At 46.2% G+C, this 19,266-nt stretch overlaps 1 protein-coding gene across 1 annotated transcript in view; it reads left to right on the top strand.

The window, feature by feature from the left end:
- The window catches only part of SYN3 (synapsin III), a 451,775-nt gene that overhangs the window by 360,098 nt on the left and 72,411 nt on the right, over window positions 1-19,266 (top strand). The window contains exon 7 of the mRNA XM_036864745.1: window positions 18,978-19,040. Coding sequence (XP_036720640.1) covers window positions 18,978-19,040 — 63 coding nt within the window. The remainder of the gene's footprint in view (window positions 1-18,977; window positions 19,041-19,266) is intronic.

Below are 19,266 nucleotides of genomic sequence, written 5' to 3'. Positions count from 1 at the left end.
TGCCTGTTCCCCTACTTCTGAGCTGGGTAATCTTGCGTGTGCTTCTTAATCTCTCTGAGCCTCAGTTTTCTCCATCCACAAAATGGCCATAATAAGGCCTAACTTGAAGATTTACTGGGCAGAATAATGAGGAAATGGAAGTAAAAGTGTTGCAGGCAGTGCTCAACACAGTTGGTCCCCAAGAGGTGCTGCAGGCAAGCCCCTCTTAGCCACCCCATAGCCCCTTTGTCCTTCTCTCTGGAGTAGAGATTAACATATACAAATTAGGAAAGAGGGACCCACAACAAGGCGTGTGATTTGGAAAAGGCAGCACTCCCTTCAAGCTAAAAGCAGTCCCCACCCCAGATGCATGGCTCAGCAAATGAAGCATGGACTGGACTGAGTCCCCATTCTCACCCCCTCAGCCGGGCACCCTTTTACAGACCACCACCCATGCAGCTATGTGCAAACAGCCACCACAAAACCCAGACTATCCTGCCTACCTTCGGGCTGAGATTTTTTTCTCTTGGAGCTCCAGTCTTTTAGCAAAGTCTCTGATCCCCTTTTAAATGCCTAACAAGGGTTAAAATTGGAGAAAGTCATTTTCACCTTAGTGTGAATGAGTTTCTGGTTCATTCCTGCCCTAAGAAAGAGGCAGAAAAAGACCAAAGTAATGAGAACCCAGCCTTACCTGGCCCTCAGGACGGTCCTATGCTGCCTCTCCTTCCTAAAGTAGCAGCTCCCACCCTTTAACACAGGTGGCTGCGCAAAGGGAGCCGTCCCTGCTGCTCTCCTGCTGTGCCCACGGGCTCCAGGCTTAGAACCCTGTCATCGCTTCTGCTGCACTGTCTTGACCAGAGAAAGTCACAAAGCCATCCCAGATTCAAGGGGTGGGGAATGGACTTCATCTCTTGTTGGAAGGACCTGTAAAATCACATGGTAAAGGCCATGGAGGCAGGGAAGCCATTTATAAGGACCATCAATACAGTCAGTCTACCAGGAATTGGGACTGTGTCTAAAACAAAATTTAGGACTAAAGTGTTGATAATATGACACAATGTTTTCAAACAGGGCTGTGTTAGAAACTCCAGGATGCATGGTCATATCTACACCTCCACATCACCCTAACACAGCCCAGCCCAGTGACCTCCCCTGAAGACATGCTCAGTGATTATCTGGCCAGTTCAAAACCTGATATTTCAGAACAGGGATGGAACTCCTGTGTACATTTTGGGATCAAAGTTTGGCATTTACTAGCAGGCCTTGAATTTTATAGAACTTCAGACCTAGAAGCCATTTAAAGTAATACCTTTCACTTTATAAATGAATAAATTAAAGTCGAGAGGTAAAGTGACTCAGCCAAGATAATATGGTTAGGGAGACCCGTGTTTCTCAAACTGTAACTGACACGCAAATCCCCGAGCATCTTGTTAAAATGCAGAATCTGAGCAGTAGGTCTGGGTGGGGCTTGAGATTTAGCATTTCTAACAAGAGCCCAGGTGACACTGATGCTGCTGATCCTAGAACCACGCTCTGAACATCACGGCTCTAGACCTCGCAGATTCTAGAGAGGAGATGGTAGGTGGACACCTGCGTTTAGATCGTCTCTCTATTTTTGCAGTCCTTCACCGAGACCCATTTTATCAATGAGTAAACTGAAGTTCAGAAAGGAGGCATTGGCATTGGACCAACTTCCTGAAATTTTACAGAAGGGGCCCACTTTCCTCATCACTAGGCAGCTCGTAGAGAGGTGAGCTCAAGGAGCTATGCGTCACTCTGAATTCCCGGTTCCTCAAGGTAGGGGTGTCCCTTCCTGCTGGGACCACAGGCTGTGGGTCATCTTTTCACTTGCTGGGGACTTGTGGTGCTGGCCCGGGGGGTCCCTAAGTCCCGAGGGCTGAGATTGTCCCGTCTGGTTAGTGATTTAGGAGCTTGGCAGCCTCTGTTGTTCTATTATGTGGCTTCTGAACATTCTGTCCAACTGCCTTTTGGCACGCCACACGTTTTCAAAATGAAAGGGGGAAAAGAATGAACATTGCCCTTGCTCATTTGCCTAATTTAAAAGCATCTAGAAGCTTTTTTTAGAAGGGGGAAAAAAACACCATCCATCTGAAATGGAGGAAGCACCTCATCAAGGGGCCAAGAGAGAAATGGAGACATAAGTTTCGAGGGCTGACATATTAATGGACAAACCTTGAACCCAGTTTGTTTTTTCCCATCCCCTTTGGGCTTAGAAACCACTGCCTTGTTGGAAGTTCTTTTGCTGAGAGGAAATTGCTTTTTCCTAAAGGGAGATCGGAACCTTGGGTATCAGTGTCCTGCAATTTCACATCAGTTCAGTCCCACCCACAGACATCTATTGAGGGGCTACTATGTGTCAGGTGCTATGCTGGATTTATTCATTCATGAAGCAAAGATTTAGTGATTGTGGAAATCCCTGCTATACATTCATCCATTCACTCAACAGCTGACTATTGCCAGGCATCAGGCCAGCTCAGGGGATAAGGAGGGAGGGAGATAGCCATGGTTTGGCTACACCTAGTCTAGCCAGAGACACAGTCGGTAAGTAATCCTTATTGACATTTTGCGCTAAGTAATCACTTGTTGTGACAAAGAACCACAAGAGAGTGTGATGCCGGGAAGACAAAGATAAAAGAGGTCTTGCTCAGATCCATCCTTCCTTTCTGCTCCCGGGTCCTTGTGTTAGGTCGGGTCCTCCCCGGAGGCACAGCCTAGGGACAGTGTAGAGGGGAAGGCAGGTTTACCACTTACAGGCCTTGGGCTGGGCCCTCCACCTTACCCCAACCCTCCTCCTCAAACACTCACACATAGCCCTACTGTCTTCTAGACGCCAACTAGAAGCATTCTTTCCCAGTTGCAAACCTAATGGTGTCATTCCCCTACTAAGAATTCTTTCCTGGCCTTCCCATCATTTGCAGGATCAAGTCCAAACCTCTCAGAAGAGTTTACAAGGGTTTTTACAATTTGGCTCCAATTCACTTTTCAGCCCGTGTCCCCTCCTTCTCCATCATTCATCCTTCTCTCTCACCAGAAGGAACATCCTGGGGCTCCCCAGGACCACTCAGAGTGAGGGGGGCCCTCTCTAAAAAATTATTTTATTACAGAAATGTTCAAACATACATAGAAGCAGAGAGAGTAAAATGTTGAACCTCCATGTACCCACCACCAAGCTTCAATACATGTGCAATCTTGTCCCCTACATGCCCACCCCACATTGGATTATTTTAAAGCAAATCTAAGACAGTATGTCTTTTTATCTGAAAATACTTCAGTATGTATTTCTGAAAGATGAGGACAGTGGTTCCTTTTTTTTGAGACTCCAGGTTTGTTTTTTAAAATTCCAAAACAGGATAACCAAATTTGTGGTACAGTTTTAATTTATACATTTAACAAACCATAGTTTTTTACACACACACACACACACAACAATGACTGTGTGTATATCCTTACTTTGGAGGGAGCATTAAAGAGCCCAAATTTGAGGTCCTTGAATGTGAAACCCTGACAGCCCTGCTCTCCCAGGATCACCCTCTACTGACCTTCTACCCCTGTGGTTGGCTCTGATGTTTCCTGAGTCCTCCAGGAAATTTCACTCCTTTGTGCCCTTTCCCTTGTGGATACTTGCGCATGGAAGGCCCTTTCCTCTGCTTGGCAAACTCCTGCTTGACCGTCAAAGCCCAATGCAAATGCCACCTTGTCCATGATGCCTCTTCCAACAAACGCCCCCTCTCCCACAGGTGACACTGACTCTTTTTTGCTTCCACAGCATTTTCTTCTTAATTCTCTTGGATGTTTACATTGTTGAGTTGAAATCATTCATTTATAGATCTGCCATCCCCAATAGCCTGTGAGTCCCTTGAGGATGGCCTGGGTCTTCTCTTTGTCTCTGGGGCTGGTGGGAAAGGTAGTCTGGTTCCAGAGCCTGTACTCTGGCCTTGGCCAACCTGGGCAGGATATTTAATTCAATCTCAGTTTTCTCATTTGTAAATTAGGCATAATGGTAGCACTACAACATGAGGATTAAATGAGATGTGTCCATTCAGCCGCTGTGGAGTCCACCACACGTAGACACTGCATAACTGCTGGCCTCTATCATCTCTCAGTGTGATTCCTTCCTTAAAGGGGCCCTTACATCCGGAGACATGTCTCGCCCTCTGGCACAAGGCCCCAGGGTCTGTTCGGGTCCTGGTAGTTTTCCCCTCTGTGAGAGATGATGGAAATTCCCCCGCTCCTCCTGGGCTGCAGCCCCTGCAGTGGAGAGCTAGGGGCCAGCTTGCTGCAGTGCTGCCTCAGGGGCCTGCTCACCCCTCACTCTCTGCCTCCCCCAAGCCAGAGAGCAGCCTGGGGACCCTGCACCCTTCCCACAGGGTCCCATCCACAGATACTCCTCCCTCCCCCTCCCAGCTGGGTGCAAAGAGTGCTCCCCTCTTCCCCTGACTGCTCAGAACTCTTGTCACCCAGCATTCCCCAGAAGCCTCCCTTCCGGAAAGTCTTATCTTGAAGGTCAGTTATGACCCAGGTGTCAGGTGTGTCTCGTGGCTTTGCTTCCAGCTGTCTCCATTCCCCACCTTCTCCCACAACTTAGGGAGACTCCAAGCCCCGTTGGCTCCCCCCGCTTTGTCATTGAGATGCTGTCCCAGGCCAGTCTGGGCACCCACCCCTTCTCCCCCCACCCCCGACTCCTGAGTACCAGGGGTGCTGCGGCCTGGCCCAGCTGTGCAGCGTAGAAAGGAGGGTAAGAGTGAGCCCAGATTAGCCCTCCTCTTCCCATTCTCCACTGCCTGCAGGCAAGTGGGAAAAAGAAGACTGCCTGATGTCTTCTGTGAACACTGAGGCGACGTTAGCTGGCTTTAAAACTGAGTAACAGGCAGCCTTTAAGACCAGCATTCTTCCTTTATGACAGCATACTCGCCCCTGTAGCATGGACCCCAGACGAGAGCAGCATTTCCACTGGTGGTTGTTCTCACTTCCTCTAGAAGGAAGGAGGGCTGGGATGGAACCGAGGCTCCGCCAGGGACTCTCACCGTGACTGTGTGTGTGTGGACCCCATCCGTCCATCTCACAGGGCTGTTGCGTGGCTCCAAGGAGAAATGCTCATCAGCACTTAGCATCAGCTCTTGACAAAGGGTGGGGTGTCTTTTAAGCTTCCAACCTTTCTTCCTCACTGAACAATTTTTTTTCAACATTTGTCTGGAACTCGCAGAATAAAAGGCTCCTTGGAGTCAGGGGCCACTTCCATGGGTCAGGCACAGCATGTGTTCCATAAAAGAAATTTTTTTAAGTGGAGAAGACAGGGGCTGGGGCAGAAATAATTCTGATTCAGAAGGGGACCCTCACCCCGGAGTTGAAGGCTTGGTTTCACAGCTTCGTTCTGTAGCCTCAGGCAAGTGCCTTCTCTCTGCACCTCGGCTTCCTTATCTATAAAGGATGGTAGCTGGAGACGGGACCTGCACAGGGTCTCTGCCTCTCAGCCTCGGTTTCCCCCCTGTAGGCAATGAAGGGGCTCTGCTGTGCTGATTGGTCTGGGGGTCCCTTCCCACATGAGACCCCCTTGGATGGGACAGGGCTCATCTCTCTGTCAGGTCAGGCAGGAGACCCTGATATCGGGTAATGAAGAAGAACGAGGGTCTTGGTGGCCGGGATAACCCTTGAGGGTCATCATATCCCTTCCCTGTGTCCAAGCAGTGCTGCCTGACCCCAGCCCAGGAAAGAGCTGGAACGACCCTCATCCGTCTTTCTTTTTGGGCTCAGAGTCCTCACCTCATGATGTCCTTCCCTGTTGCCAACACACATTCCCCTGCTGCAGATTTATGGCCACGTGGGTAACCCATTAAACCCCTACCAGCCTCTAACATGGAAGCCCAGATTCCTCCCGGCAGGTGCCCTCTTGGAAAGTCAAGAGCAGCGAGGGAGGGAAACAAAGCAGTAGTTGCAAGAATAGCGTTGTGTTAACATGACTAATACCAATAACCAGCATGATTCTAGCACTCCCTGTGTACCCAGCTAAGTGCTTCATGTATATTAAGTCATTTAAACCCCGAGACAACCTATGTGGAACATACTACTTTTAGCCCTGTTTATAAATGCAGAAATTGAGGCACAGAGAAGTGAAGTAACTTCCCTAAGGACACACAGCTCAGCAGTGGTAGAGCCCAGTGCTCAGCCCAGGCCACCTGTACCTTTAAGTGCTCACTATTCTCTGCAGCCTCTTCCATAGATAGAAGGAAATGAGAAGGAGGGGCTAAAGAAAGGGCAGTGCTCTAGTGGGGCCCAAATAAGGACAGAGACACCAAGAGAAAACCAGTCACCTAGAATGGCAATACAGGAGAGAGGGCACCTCTAAAAGCAGCTCAGTAGATACATAACAATGATGGTGTTGGTAATAATAACAGCACCCAAGATTTATACAGCTCTTATCACTGCGTTTCTCCATTCGCTCAGTAAGTTCAGTCAACAAATACAGAACACTTGCTATGTACTCGGCAAACAATGAACAAAATAAATACTAGCCTTGCCCTCATGGAGCTCAAATGAATAAATGTGAAAATCAACGTATATGAGCAATCACAATTTGAGCTTTGTTGGTAGGATTGTAAAATGCACACCTCAAAGCTTCCTCTCTGAATGGCTTCAAAGTCAGCCATGACAGTTTGGAAAATTAAGGTGGTGTACAGACAAGAAGGGGCAGTGGTCTTGTAAGGGGGAGGGAGCACCAGATATAATTTTCTCTCTCTTACTCTGCTCATGGGTCCCCAATACCAGTATTTCTTGATACTTCCTTCTTTGGCCCCTAGACATTTTTGTCTCTTAGCCCTTGTCTTTATCAACTTGTTCACAGGATGACAAATTCAGTAACAATCTGGCTCAGGCCCTCTGCTTGTAAGGGCTGAAGAAACAGTGGGGAATGAGGCAGACAAGGTTTGGCACACACAGGATGCAAGTCCCTGCAAGCCAGTGTCACTTTACCAGTAAAAAATCCTCCTCCTTCCCAAGTATTATAAATTCATAAGATGCCCAACTGGATATTATATTTATTTCAGATCCATGGTGTTGCCGAAGTATTATCCTTGTTCATTGAAATTTGCTAAGACATTCATTTGCCTTCATGGTTTGCAGTCACTGGAGATACACATCTAGCCCATTCCAAGATGTACTTAAAAGTCAGGCACCATTCATACAATGGGATATTATTAGGCAATAAAAAAGAATGAAGTACTGATACAGGCTACAACACGGAGGAACTTTGAAAACATAGGCTAAATGAAAGAAGCCAGTCACAAAAGATCACATATTGTATGACTCCATTCAGATGAAATTTCCAGAATACGCAAATCGATAGAGACAGAAAGTAGACCGTTGGTTGCCAAGGGTTGGGAGGAGGGACAAATGCGGGAGTGACTGGTAATGGGTATGGGGTTTCTTTTGAGCGATGAAAATGTTCAGAAACTAGATAGTGATAGTGGTTGCACAATTCTGTGAATATGCTACAATCACTGAATTGTACACTTTAAAATGGGTGAATTTTATGGTATATGAATTTTATCTCAATTAAACTGTTTTTTTTTTAAAAAAACAAGTCAGGCACCATCACTGCAACTGTGGTAGGTCAGATCTCACAGTATTAAATAAAATGTTATGCAGGGTTTACAGGATAAAAAACCAGGCAACATGCAGTCATCAGAGTTTGAGTATATTTCTGCACAGGAAAATAAGTACAGAGTCATTCTATAGATAAGGAATATCAGGTCAATCCATTATATCAATTTAATGATAATTTTTAAAATAACTTCAAAGCAGATTTTTATAATACATAGTACAAAAAAGAAAATTTTTGAAAAGAAAAAAAAATCCATAACTACGTCAGGTGGTAATTTGGGGGTTTTAGATTGATTTTAAATGAATGTTAGTTCAAATTATCCCCAGAGAATTTCTGGCCAAGATCCAGCTATATGTAGCATGTATTTTACATACAAACTCAAATCTTCACAATAACCTTAATTTCTGGTATGCCTATTCCCACTTACAAAAGAACCACCCGAGAACTGAGTTGTCCGAAGGTGCTCCAATAGGAAGTGATACAGCAGTATTTAAACTCCTCTGTCTGGCTTCAAAGCCTACATTCGCTCTTCCTCCTCCTGCTGTGGCATTCCACGAATAGCCCTTCCCTGAACCAGAGGAAATGATATGTCCCTTTGCTTGTAGCCCCCAGTAAGCAAGTTCTATGCAACGTCAACAAAGGTAGATTTAACCAAAATGTTACATTTATCTTTAATCTTAAGACATTACACTGTGAACATAAACTGAAGCAAAGAAATGCAGATACTGAAGGAGCACAATTATTATTTAGCTATTTTCTGAAGTAATTAATTTCCCATGTTAGGGCTCATCTGATTGTAAAGGGGGCTTTTCCGCACCTAGAGATGGAGCTGGAACAAGATTGCGAATAAAAGTAAATTATGATGGAAAACCTAGGGGACCTAAAATCACATGGCTGCGTATATCCGTGAGTGCAGGGTGGTCTTCAGCACCTTGGATCATTCAGACCCTTCCCAGAGCCACAGTTTTGCTGGGATGTTGTCCGAACTGTGAGCAGCACCCAGGAGAATCCTCACGGGGGGAGAGCTGGCAGCCCAAGCGTGTTCGATGCCATCGACATCACAGGGGTGAGAACAAGAAAAGTGCATTTTCAGACAAATATTGCCATCCTATCGGTGTGTTTATTTTTGACTATTCCATTTCTCAGGGAAACAGGAAATGTAAGAGAAAGGAATGTTTGTATTTTGGTAGGGCAGGTTTAGTTTAATTTTTCTAAATATGCTACCAGTGTTTTTCCAAGAGACACTAAAATAGGAGGAGGTGATGCAGAGAGTTCAGAGGTGGGGTTCTAAGGGCAGAGAGCATTAAGCTGGGCGGTGAGGCCACAGACCTCATTCAGCAAACATTTCCTGGGCCCCTCCTATATGCCAGACCTGGGTCTAGGGCAGATACAAAAAGGGAGAAGGCAGGCGGGACCTCCACCTCAGGCACCTGGGTGGGTGGTGGGACCGTTGACTGAGGTCGGGATACAGGAAGAGGAGAGAGCCTTTCTGATGGGACGTTCATGAGGTTGCTTGGAAATGTTGGGTTGGAGGTGCCTGTGGGACCATCTGGGTCTGGGTTCGGGAGGCAGGTCTGTAACTCAGGATAGGCCTGAGGGTTCAGTGATGAGCAACCGCAGACACAGACCCACAGCTTCTCACGGAGCTTACAGGCTAGTGAGAGAGTCAGACTTTTGTCCAGCAATCATACAGATAACTTTAAAATGGCAAAATGCTAAGAAAGACACAGAGGTGAGCGGGCCATGACCTAGGCAGGAAAGTGAGTGCCAGCTTCTCAGGGAAGTGACATTGGAGCTGTGATCTGATGCATGGAAAGGAGGAGCGGAGAGAGTGGTCCAGGCAATGAGAACAGCATGTGCAAAGACCCTGTGGCTGGAAGGAACAAAGCTAGTATCAGGGTCAGAAAGAAAGCCAGTAAGGCTGGGATAGAGAGGTTGATGGGGGAGCATGGGTAAGACGGGGTTGGGGGAAAAGGCTGGAGCCAGATCACAGAGCCCTGTAAGCTGTGATCAGGAGTTTTGTTGTGACATGTTTCAGTCACCTAGGTGGTATTTTATAGATGTCACAATATTAAAGGATTGGAAAGGATTGTCAAAGGTCATCTTGTCCATTCTCTTCCCTCCAGCCAGAAATTTCTTGGTGTGCAGTGCTTAAACTCTTAAACAAGGAGATTCTGTCAGATACTACATATCAAGGTTAAGGTTTTTCAAGCAGCTGTCGGGATGTTTCTGTTCTCTCTCTTAAATGAATCTTTTTAAATGCCTGTAACAAGCCCTGTTTCTGGGCTGCTCCATTTCTGTCAAAGCTTCATCGTGTTCCCTGCTGACAGTATGGCATCAGCCCCCTTCTCTCCCATTCCCGGGTCCCAGGAACGACTGAGTTCTGTCCATCAGCCTTTGATATCCCCCTACCCACACTGGTCACTGTGCCCCTGAGATCACAGATATGAAGGGAATGGGAACTAGTATGGACTGCTGTCCTACTATGTGCCAGGCCTTGGACATCCCCGAACTTGATTTAAGCCTCTTCACTGGCAGTGACCATTTAGTGACAGACACCTATTATAGTGTCAATTCATCAAGTGATCTTACTTGGGGTATGAGGAAACTGGGTCACAGAGGGGCCAGTGAGCTGCCCAAGGGCTCATAAGCATAGGTGTCGGAGCTAGACGTGAAATCTGGGGACTTTCTGGCTCCACAGCTCGTGCTGCTCACCATGTCCCAAGAGGCCTGGTTATTACAGTAGCCAGTCATGTCCTAGTGAGTCTGCTGGCCTCCACCTACCCTCTCCAACAAAGTCAGTGAGCAGACACAGTTCTAGGCACATGGAAGCCCTCGATGATGGATAACATGATTTTCCAGAAGCAGCAGCAGGACAGTGGGCTCTGGCCAAATCCTATTTCTTCCCCTTTCTTGCTAAGTGATCCTAGGCAAGAAACCTCACCTCTCTCAGCCTTCACTTCCTTGCATATAAAATGGGGCTAAAAATAGGAGCTACCTCATAGAAGTGTCAAGAGATTTAAATGAGGCGATATATGTAAAGTGCTTAGCACCATGCGTGGTATACTGTAAGTGCTCCAAAAATGGGAACTGTTGTTAACACAGCCTCCAGAAGAGGCTTCCTGAACCTGCTTTGTCTGTGTCTACCCTCTGCACCCAAACCCTCAATGGCTGCCCAGTGCCCACAGAATACATCCTAAATCCCTTCCTCTGGTGTAAGGGCCCCCCAAGCTTGCCACTGCCCATATTTTCACCCTAATTCCCACTGCTTCCCCAGCAAGCCTCTACGCAAAGCAACTTTATCAACAGCTTTTCCCCAAATTCTGTCTGACTCTGCCTGTATGTGTGTGACATCTCTCCCTGTCATGGAAGGCTTTGTGTAACACCCATCCAACAAATACACTGCATACACAGTCTACTGTATGCCAGGCCTTGGATGGAGCCTGGAGATACAGTGGTAAACAAAACATGCAAAGCACCTTGTTTTGTCAGAGCACCTACAGGGGAGTTGAGAGATGGACACAAAAGAAATAAACGTGCAATTACAAATAGTGGCTATCTCTATGAAGGGAGAGTTCACGGTGTGATAAAGAAGACTACAGGAAGCACCTACTTGAGACCAGTGGCCAGGGAAGCACTCTCTCGGGATAGAGCATTTCAGCTGAGACCTCAAGTATGAAAAGGGGTGGCCTAGAAGAGTGCTAGGTAGAATCTTTCAGAGAAAAGGGGCAGCATGTGCAAAGACCGTGTGGCTGGAGGGAATGTGGCCCGTTCGGTAAAGAACTGAAAGGCCTATGGGTTGCAACATAGCTTGTAGACAGAAGTTGGGGTGGGGAGGAGTGAGAAACACAGATTGAAGCAGAGGAGGCAGGCAAGAACTAGATCAGGCAGAGCCTAAATGCATGGAATGGAGGCCCAGCTCCTCCTTGAAATCTCCCCAGTTGATTTTGGTCCTTGATTTCCTTCTCTAGACTCTTCCAGGCCTTGCTTTCTCCATCACTTAGCCAGGACCAGACACTACGTATTTAAATCTCCAGAGTCATGAATGTAGAGGGAAGTGCCTCCTTCACTGGGAAACTGCACCGGGCCACTCAGGTCCCAGCTCTCCACTTCCCGGGCTCATACTGCCCCGACTCCAACCCCCCAAGAGAACGCCCAGCATGAGCACTGGGCCACCCCCACTTATTTTGGTTTCTTGGGAGACTTTTTGAATAGGGCCCTTATCAGGGTGGGGATCTCTGGTTTCAAAAATTGATCTGCCCCTTCTAACAGGATGTCAGGTCTCTCACGCCATTGGGCAGTGCTGAACTCTGGAGCACCCGGGGGCATGTGAGCGGGGACAGGGAGCCTGTGAGAGACTGGTGCAGGCCTCGCCATCCCCAGGGGAACTAAATAAAGCTATTGTTGGGAAGGGAAGAGAGAAAATAGCCGACAAGATGTTTTTTGTTCTCCGTGACCTGTCTGTGTTCGGGGAGGGGCTGGCATGTTGCAGATGAGTGGAAATGAGAGTGGCCTTTGAAACCCATTTGAACAGCTTGGGGAAGGAAAGGGGAAAAGTGGGGAGAAGACCTGGGTGGCAGTGGAGAAGTTCTACCATTTCTTAACTGCCTGACCTTGACAGATGTCTTGCCTCTGATTCCTTATCTATCACATGGGGAAAGGGAAGAATGCTCACATATATAAAGTGCCTAGAACCATCCCTGGCCCTTATGAGACACTCAATAAGTGTAGTTGTCATTAGCCTGGGAGAGCATGTGGTGGGTAGACTCACCCAGTGTGCAGTACTATGGACATTTCTTGAGCTCTAACAAATGACTTTAGAGACCTGTCAGAATGTCTCCAAATTCTGCTGATTCTACCCTTGAAAAGCTTTTGGCCTGGCCACTAGATATTAAGATGTTAGTTTACAAGCTCATGTGTACAAAATATTTAGTGGTCTTCCTTGTAGTAGCAGAGAGAGAGAAAGAAAATGACACAAATGTCTATTATAGGAAAATGGCCAAAGAATTGCAGCCCATGTACCCTGCGGAATATTGTGAAGTTATTAAAACTATTGGGTCAGGAGTGTAGCTACTGACATGGGGAAGGGGGTGCACATGGTGTGATGTGAAGTGAAAAGAGCCATTTCTAAAAAAACCTCAACCTCAACCGTATATGTGCGTACACGTTTGCAAAGATGGAGCATAACGAGTGTTGGGCAGAAATCACCAAGAAGGTGCGATCAGTTACCTGGGCTGGGAAGTGGGGGAGGGATAGAAGAAAAAAAAAAAAAAAGATTGTGGAAAAATAGGAGAAAACTTATGGTGTAATGTTAAGTGAATAAACTTCAAATTCTATCTCTAATATTGCAGAATATCCCTTTTTTTAATTGGACATTTAAATGAGGATTATAAAGTAAAGTGGGCCAAAGCAAACACTGATTTGACTAGATGATGAAGTCGTAGACAAAACTAGTCTTGAATTTCTAAGGTCATTTGAAGAAAATATTTCTATTTTTCAAAAGTGTCACTTGAAAAAAAGAAAAACTCTTGGGAGTGCCCCCACTCTCTCCACCATCCCCACCCCAGTCCAGGCCCAACCAGTGGCACTTTGTGTTGGTTGTAATCAATTCCAAATTGGTCTCTGGCCCTTCAGCCTCTCCTGATGCAATTTAACCTGCCCTCAGCTTACAGGTCACGCTCGCGTCCCAGAACTGAGCTATTTCCCCAGCCCATTCAAGCAACCTAAATTCTTCCCTTCAGAAGGCCCCCAGTAATGTGGCCTCACATTGCCTCTGCCTCAGCCCAACACCAGCCCAGAGCCTTGCCAGTTGGTTCTAAAGACAATGCTCTTCTCAACCAAAGCAAAACATGGCAAAGAAAACTCGCCCCTGGTACCAGGAAAATTCATTGCCTTAAACATATTCTCAAAATGCTTTCTTTGAAATATCTTACTGTAAATTCTCAGATTTTTCTGGATTGACTTTCTGTGTCCTGTAAATCCAGATGCAATTTCTACTCCCACTATTTTTGACAATTAATATGTTCCTCCAATTTCATGTAAGAGTGTTGGAGAAGGGCACTCAGTTCAAATATATCATTCCACTTAGCAATTATGTCCAAAATAACTTTACTGATGATAAACTCATATTAAGTATCATAAAATAAATCCTCCCTTCCTATGAGTCTTTGTTCATTAGAGCTCATGAAGAATCTATACACCTTTCATGAGAAGACCACAAGACTCTACACGATTCAGCCCTTGAGGAATGCTGAGCCTTCCCTCCACCCAGCCACAAACTACTCATCCTTCAGAATCCTTCACTGAGTCTTCCTTTCCTATGGAGACTAGTTCATGACTCCACCTACCCAGACTTACCCACCATGCTGCTTGTTCTGCTCTTTCATTGCATAGCTCATCTCTCTAAGATAGGAAATCTTGTCTCAATCTTCTGTGTGTCCTGCACAGCATGAAATACAGAGCCAGCCACAGAGTTCTCATTCAGTTAGTGCCCACTGAATTGGTTAGATTTAATATTATTTTATTGATTCTTATGATTAGGCAGAAACATTTATTGTATCCCAGAGATGCATATCCCTAGGGAAGTGTGCCTGGGTAGAGAGAGGGCTTGATTAAGAGTCAAAACACATGAGCTTGACCAGTTCTCCAGTTGTGTGGCATGAAAACAATCACTTCACTCTTTGGGCTTCAGCATCTAAGAGGACACATGTATTAGTTTCCTATTGCTGCTCTAACAAATTTAGCAGCTTAAAAGAACACCTCTTTATTATCTCACAGTTATGTATATCAGACATCTGGGATGGCATGACAAGGTTCTCTGCTTAGGGCCTCAGCCAGCTGAAATCAAGGTGCTGGCATGCTGTATTTTCCTTGGGAGCTCAAGGTGCTCTCCCAAGTTCATTCTTGGTATTGGCATAATTCAGTTCTTTGCAGCTGTAGATCTGAGGCCCCCAGTTCCTTGCTGGCTGTCAGCCAGGGGCTGCCTTCAGCTCCTGGAGCAGGAATGGTATGTTGAGTCTTTCTCATGCTTTGAATCTCTCTGCCTTCTTCTTCCGCTGCCAGCCTGAGAAAGTTCTCTGCTTTTAAGGGCTCATTGTAATTTGATTAAGATAATCTCCCTATTTTAAGGTCACCTGTGCATATAATAGAACAATCGTTGTATGATGATCTCATCACATTCACAGGCTCCAGAGATTAGGGTAGGACATCTTGGGGAGCAATCCTAGAAATTCTACCTGCCACATCATGGTAACATGGGGGATAGGCAAGTAGATTACTAAGGTTCTTACAGATTAAAATTGCCAAGCTTTAATCACCTCTGATGACTCGCTCTGGTGTAGCTCCCTGATTTTCCCTCATTGGACTTCATTTCACTCCCTCCCGGGCTATTAATCAAATACTGCCAAGCTAGAGCCTCTGCTCTCCTTCCTCCATCATCCAGCCTTCCTTTATCTCTCTCTTCGCCCCACAAAGCCAGAATCATCTCCTTCCTCCTCTCAGTTCTACTTAACACTTTGATTTTGAACCTCCACTTGGTGCTAAGCAGCTTTACATTCTTTGTCATTTCTTCTTCCCCCAGTTATCCTGTGAGTTGGTCATTATTGTCCCCGTTTTGCAGATTAGAGCACTAAGGCTCAGAGAGGTTAAATATCTAGTCAAGGTCAAACAGAGAGTAAGTTTAACTCCAACATTCAATTCTTTCCAGTACCTGTCAGCGTGTGGCGAAATGATCAGGCTGGGAGGGATGGAGAGGAAGAGAACGCACAACGTTTCCCCTCAGCTCAGGCTTCACCTTAAAATGGGATGGAGATGAAGCCCCAGTAGTGACCTGGGCAGTACATGGACTGCTGGGGGCGGGGGTGTCGATATCTAGGGTCTGTGGGTGAATGGCTGGGTGTGACGATGCTGCCGGGGAACAACAGCCACTTGGTGAAAATGCGCCCATTCATTCCACTTCATATCCCTTGGGTTGGTAAAATTTAAGTCTTTCAACCTCAAGTGTTGGGATCTCTTTTCCTGTCCGTGAGAGCATAAGTGGGTACAACCACTTAGGAGAGCAATTTGGCAATATCTAGCAAAGCTGAGACGAGCATTGCTCAACCCTAGCAATCCTGCTCCAGTGCGTGTGCCCTGGAGAAATTCCCCTACTAGTATTGTTTATAATCGGAAAAAACAGAAATCACCTAAATGTTCATCAGCAGGAAATGAACAAATGGCAAAGTGTTCATAAAGTGGAATACTTTGCAGTAGTTAAACATGAATCTGAGCTATATACATCAACTTACATGAGCCTCACAAACATAATGTACCCCAAAATTGTAAAAGAATAGATTCTTTTGGCGGGGGGGCTGGGGGGTTCCCTGGTGGCGCAGTGGTTAAGAATCCGCCTGCCAATGCAGGGGACACAGGTTCGATCCCTGGTCCGGGAAGATCCCACATGCCGAGGAGCAACTAAGCCCGTGTGCCACCACTACTGAGCCTGTGCTCTAGAGCCCGCAAGCCACAACTGCTGAAGCCCGCGCGCCTAGAGCCCGTGCTCCGCAACAAGAGAAGCCACCACAATGAGAAGCCCATGCACCACAAAAAAGAGTAGCCCCCGCTCGCTGCAACTAGAGAAAGCCCACACGCAGCAACGAAGACCCAACACAGCCAAAAATAAATAAATAAAATACATATTTTAAAAAAGCTTATGTATTTAGATTTTTTAAAAAGTAGAGGGTCAAATTTAAGTTATTTAAAAAAAGAACAGATTCTTTTTTTTTAATTTTTAGGGGAGTATAGTTGCTTTACAATGTTGTGTTAGTTTCTACTGTACAGCAAAGTAAATCAGCTATATGTATACATATATCCCCTCTTTTTTAGATTTCCTTCCCATTTAGGTCACCATAGAGTACTGAGTAGAGTTCCCTGTGCTATATAGTAGGTTCTCATTAGTTATCTATTTTATACATGGTATCAATAGCGTATATATGTCAATCCCAATCTCCCGATAAGAATAGGTTCTTTGGGGCTTCCCTGGTGGCGCAGTGGTTGATAATCTGCCTGCCAATGCAGGGGACACGGGTTCGAGCCCTGGTCTGGGAAGATCCCACATGCCACGGAGCAACTAGGCCCGTGAGCCACAACTACTGAGCCTGCACATCTGGAGCCTGTGCTCCGCAACAAGAGAGGCCACGATAGTGAGAGGCCCGCGCACCGCGATGAAGAGTGGCCCCCACTTGCCGCAACTAGAGAAAGCCCTCGCACAGAAACGAAGACCCAACACAGCAAAAATAAATAAATAAATTAAAAAAAAAAAAAGAATAGGTTCTTTTGATGCCACTTACATAAAGTTTAACATGTGTAATGTATATTGACTGGGAATCATATGTAATAGTTAAAATATGAATAAATACAAGGAAATTTGGTAAGAAAGAAGTACATCAGGGGCTTCAGCTGTTTGGACAATGGCTTATTTCTTAAGCTAGATAATGTCCACAATATTGCTCTTGTGAGTCTTCTTTCATATGTGAAATATTCCATAATAACTCTTAAACTGACAAGTAATTACTGCCAGGAATTGCTTACCACTTATAACATTAAGTGGAAAGAGCAACGAGCAAAATTGGGTATGCACTGTACTCCCAATTTTGTGAGAACAGAACAAATCAAAAGAAAAAATTTAGATTAAAATAAAAAAACGACTATCAGATAATACACCAAAACTGCTCAAATTTTGAGGGTGATTTTTATTGTCTTCTTTGTACATAACAGCATAGAACTTTATTATATTTTACAAACTTTTTATAATGAGTACATATTGCTTTTGGAATCAAAAATAAATACTGCCTTTTTTTTAAGAGATGCATTTGTTAACTCTAGACACCAGGATATGATAAATTTTAGCCTGAAATCAGGGAGGAAATTTTTTATTCAGCATCTACTGCAGGAAGCCCTTGTACTAGATCTTAGAGGAAACCATTCACATCAGGCTTGAAGTCTGACAGACCTAAGTTCAAGAGCCAGCTCCACCCCTTCCCAGCAACTTCCTTGAGTCTCAATTTTCTGCTTGTGAAATGGTAACAAGAATACCTTCCCTGCTCGCCTCATGGGACCATTGTGGCGGTAAAATGAGATGAGGTCCATCCAGTGGGATTGTGACCCACAGCAGACCCTTCTGCCGCAGCTGCAGCCACTCCTAAGTGTCAGACTAGGTGCTGGGCACCAGGAGGGAAGAGCTGGGTTCCTCCTCTCAAAGCGTCCAGAGTGTCGGGGGGCAATCCAGGACAGAGTGACAGGCACCAGAAGAGACAACTGCACAGCACAGAGAGTGGGACGTGATTACCTCTGGCTAGGGCTGACTCAAGTCGGAGGAGTGGTATTATTGCTAAATAGCGAGAAGGGATAACCCTTGCCCTCAAGCAACTCCAAATATACTTCTAGACACCAAGCAAACCCATCTCAAACAACATATGAACAGAATAAGGAGGAAATACATAGCCTAGGTTCAAACCTGGTCCCCTCACTTGCCAGCTGAGTAAGCGTGGGCATGGGGGAGCACCTAACCATTTGAGCCCCTCTCCTCCTCTGTATCATAGGGAGAGGCATGCATGCCTCGTAGGTCTTGCTCAGAGGACTGATTAAGGCACAGATTCCGTATCGAGCACCTTCCCTGGGTCAGGCAGTGTTCTAATTGCTGGGGATGCAACAGGGAACCAACCAGGACAGGCTGCTGCCCTGTTGCTCTCTGAAGGAGATGATCCGGGGCAGTTGCTCAGCACAGCACCCACACAGCGCAGCCCATAAATGCTTGTGCTGTAGCATGACCACTGTCATTAAGAAAACTCACAGCGTGGCCTGGAGAGAGCTTGGGGGAGGGAATGAGAGTTTCCAGATACATGAAGGTTGTTGTCGGGAATCACGCAAGGCAGAGCCAAGACAGGAATATTTAAGCCGCCATTCACTGAGTGTTTACAATGTGAAGCCTTCACATGTAATAACTCATTTAGTCCTCATAGCAACCCTGTGGGATGGGTACTCATCATCCCCATTTTACAGATGAGGACCCTGACGCACAGATCCATGTGGTAGCTTATCTGAGGTTGCACAAGTGGTAAAGCCAGGATTTGAAGCCAGTCAGTTTGCTCTGCTCTGCTTTCTCCCCAGGTTGGTGGATGCCCCGGGCAGGCTGGTTTTAGGAGCTCGGGGTTTCCTTTGGAAGCTGAAAGCAATGGCATTTAGGGTGTTTAAGCCACAGAGGGATGACCATCTGTCCAAGCATTCTTTTGGGGATTGCTGGTGATATCGGATGACCATATCTTTGTACAGGACAGGCAGTGAGCAATGTCTTGGTGGTGATGCTCTGGGATGCTAATGAGTAATTTCTTCTTGTCTCTTTCAGCTCACAGCCCCACACTTCCCTGTGGTGGTCAAGCTGGGACACGCCCACGCCGGAATGGGAAAGGTATGAGAAGCAGCTCTTCCGCTTATGTTAATACTCACACGGCTTCCCCAGACTACCTGTTCTCCTCTCCCTGAATCCCCCATCACCCCCACCTGAGCCCAGCCACCCAGATCAGAGTGTTAGAGGAGACCAAAATTCACTCCCTGTCCTCCCCAACCCACCTTTCTCTGAGCTCCCACGGAGCATCTCTCCAGCTCAGGCCATACTAGCCAAACCCTACCTGGCT

The sequence above is a fragment of the Balaenoptera musculus genome, chromosome 10 (genome assembly GCF_009873245.2).
Source record: "Balaenoptera musculus isolate JJ_BM4_2016_0621 chromosome 10, mBalMus1.pri.v3, whole genome shotgun sequence".
Taxonomy (NCBI): domain Eukaryota; kingdom Metazoa; phylum Chordata; class Mammalia; order Artiodactyla; family Balaenopteridae; genus Balaenoptera; species Balaenoptera musculus.
This window is presented reverse-complemented; position numbering and strand designations above follow the sequence as displayed.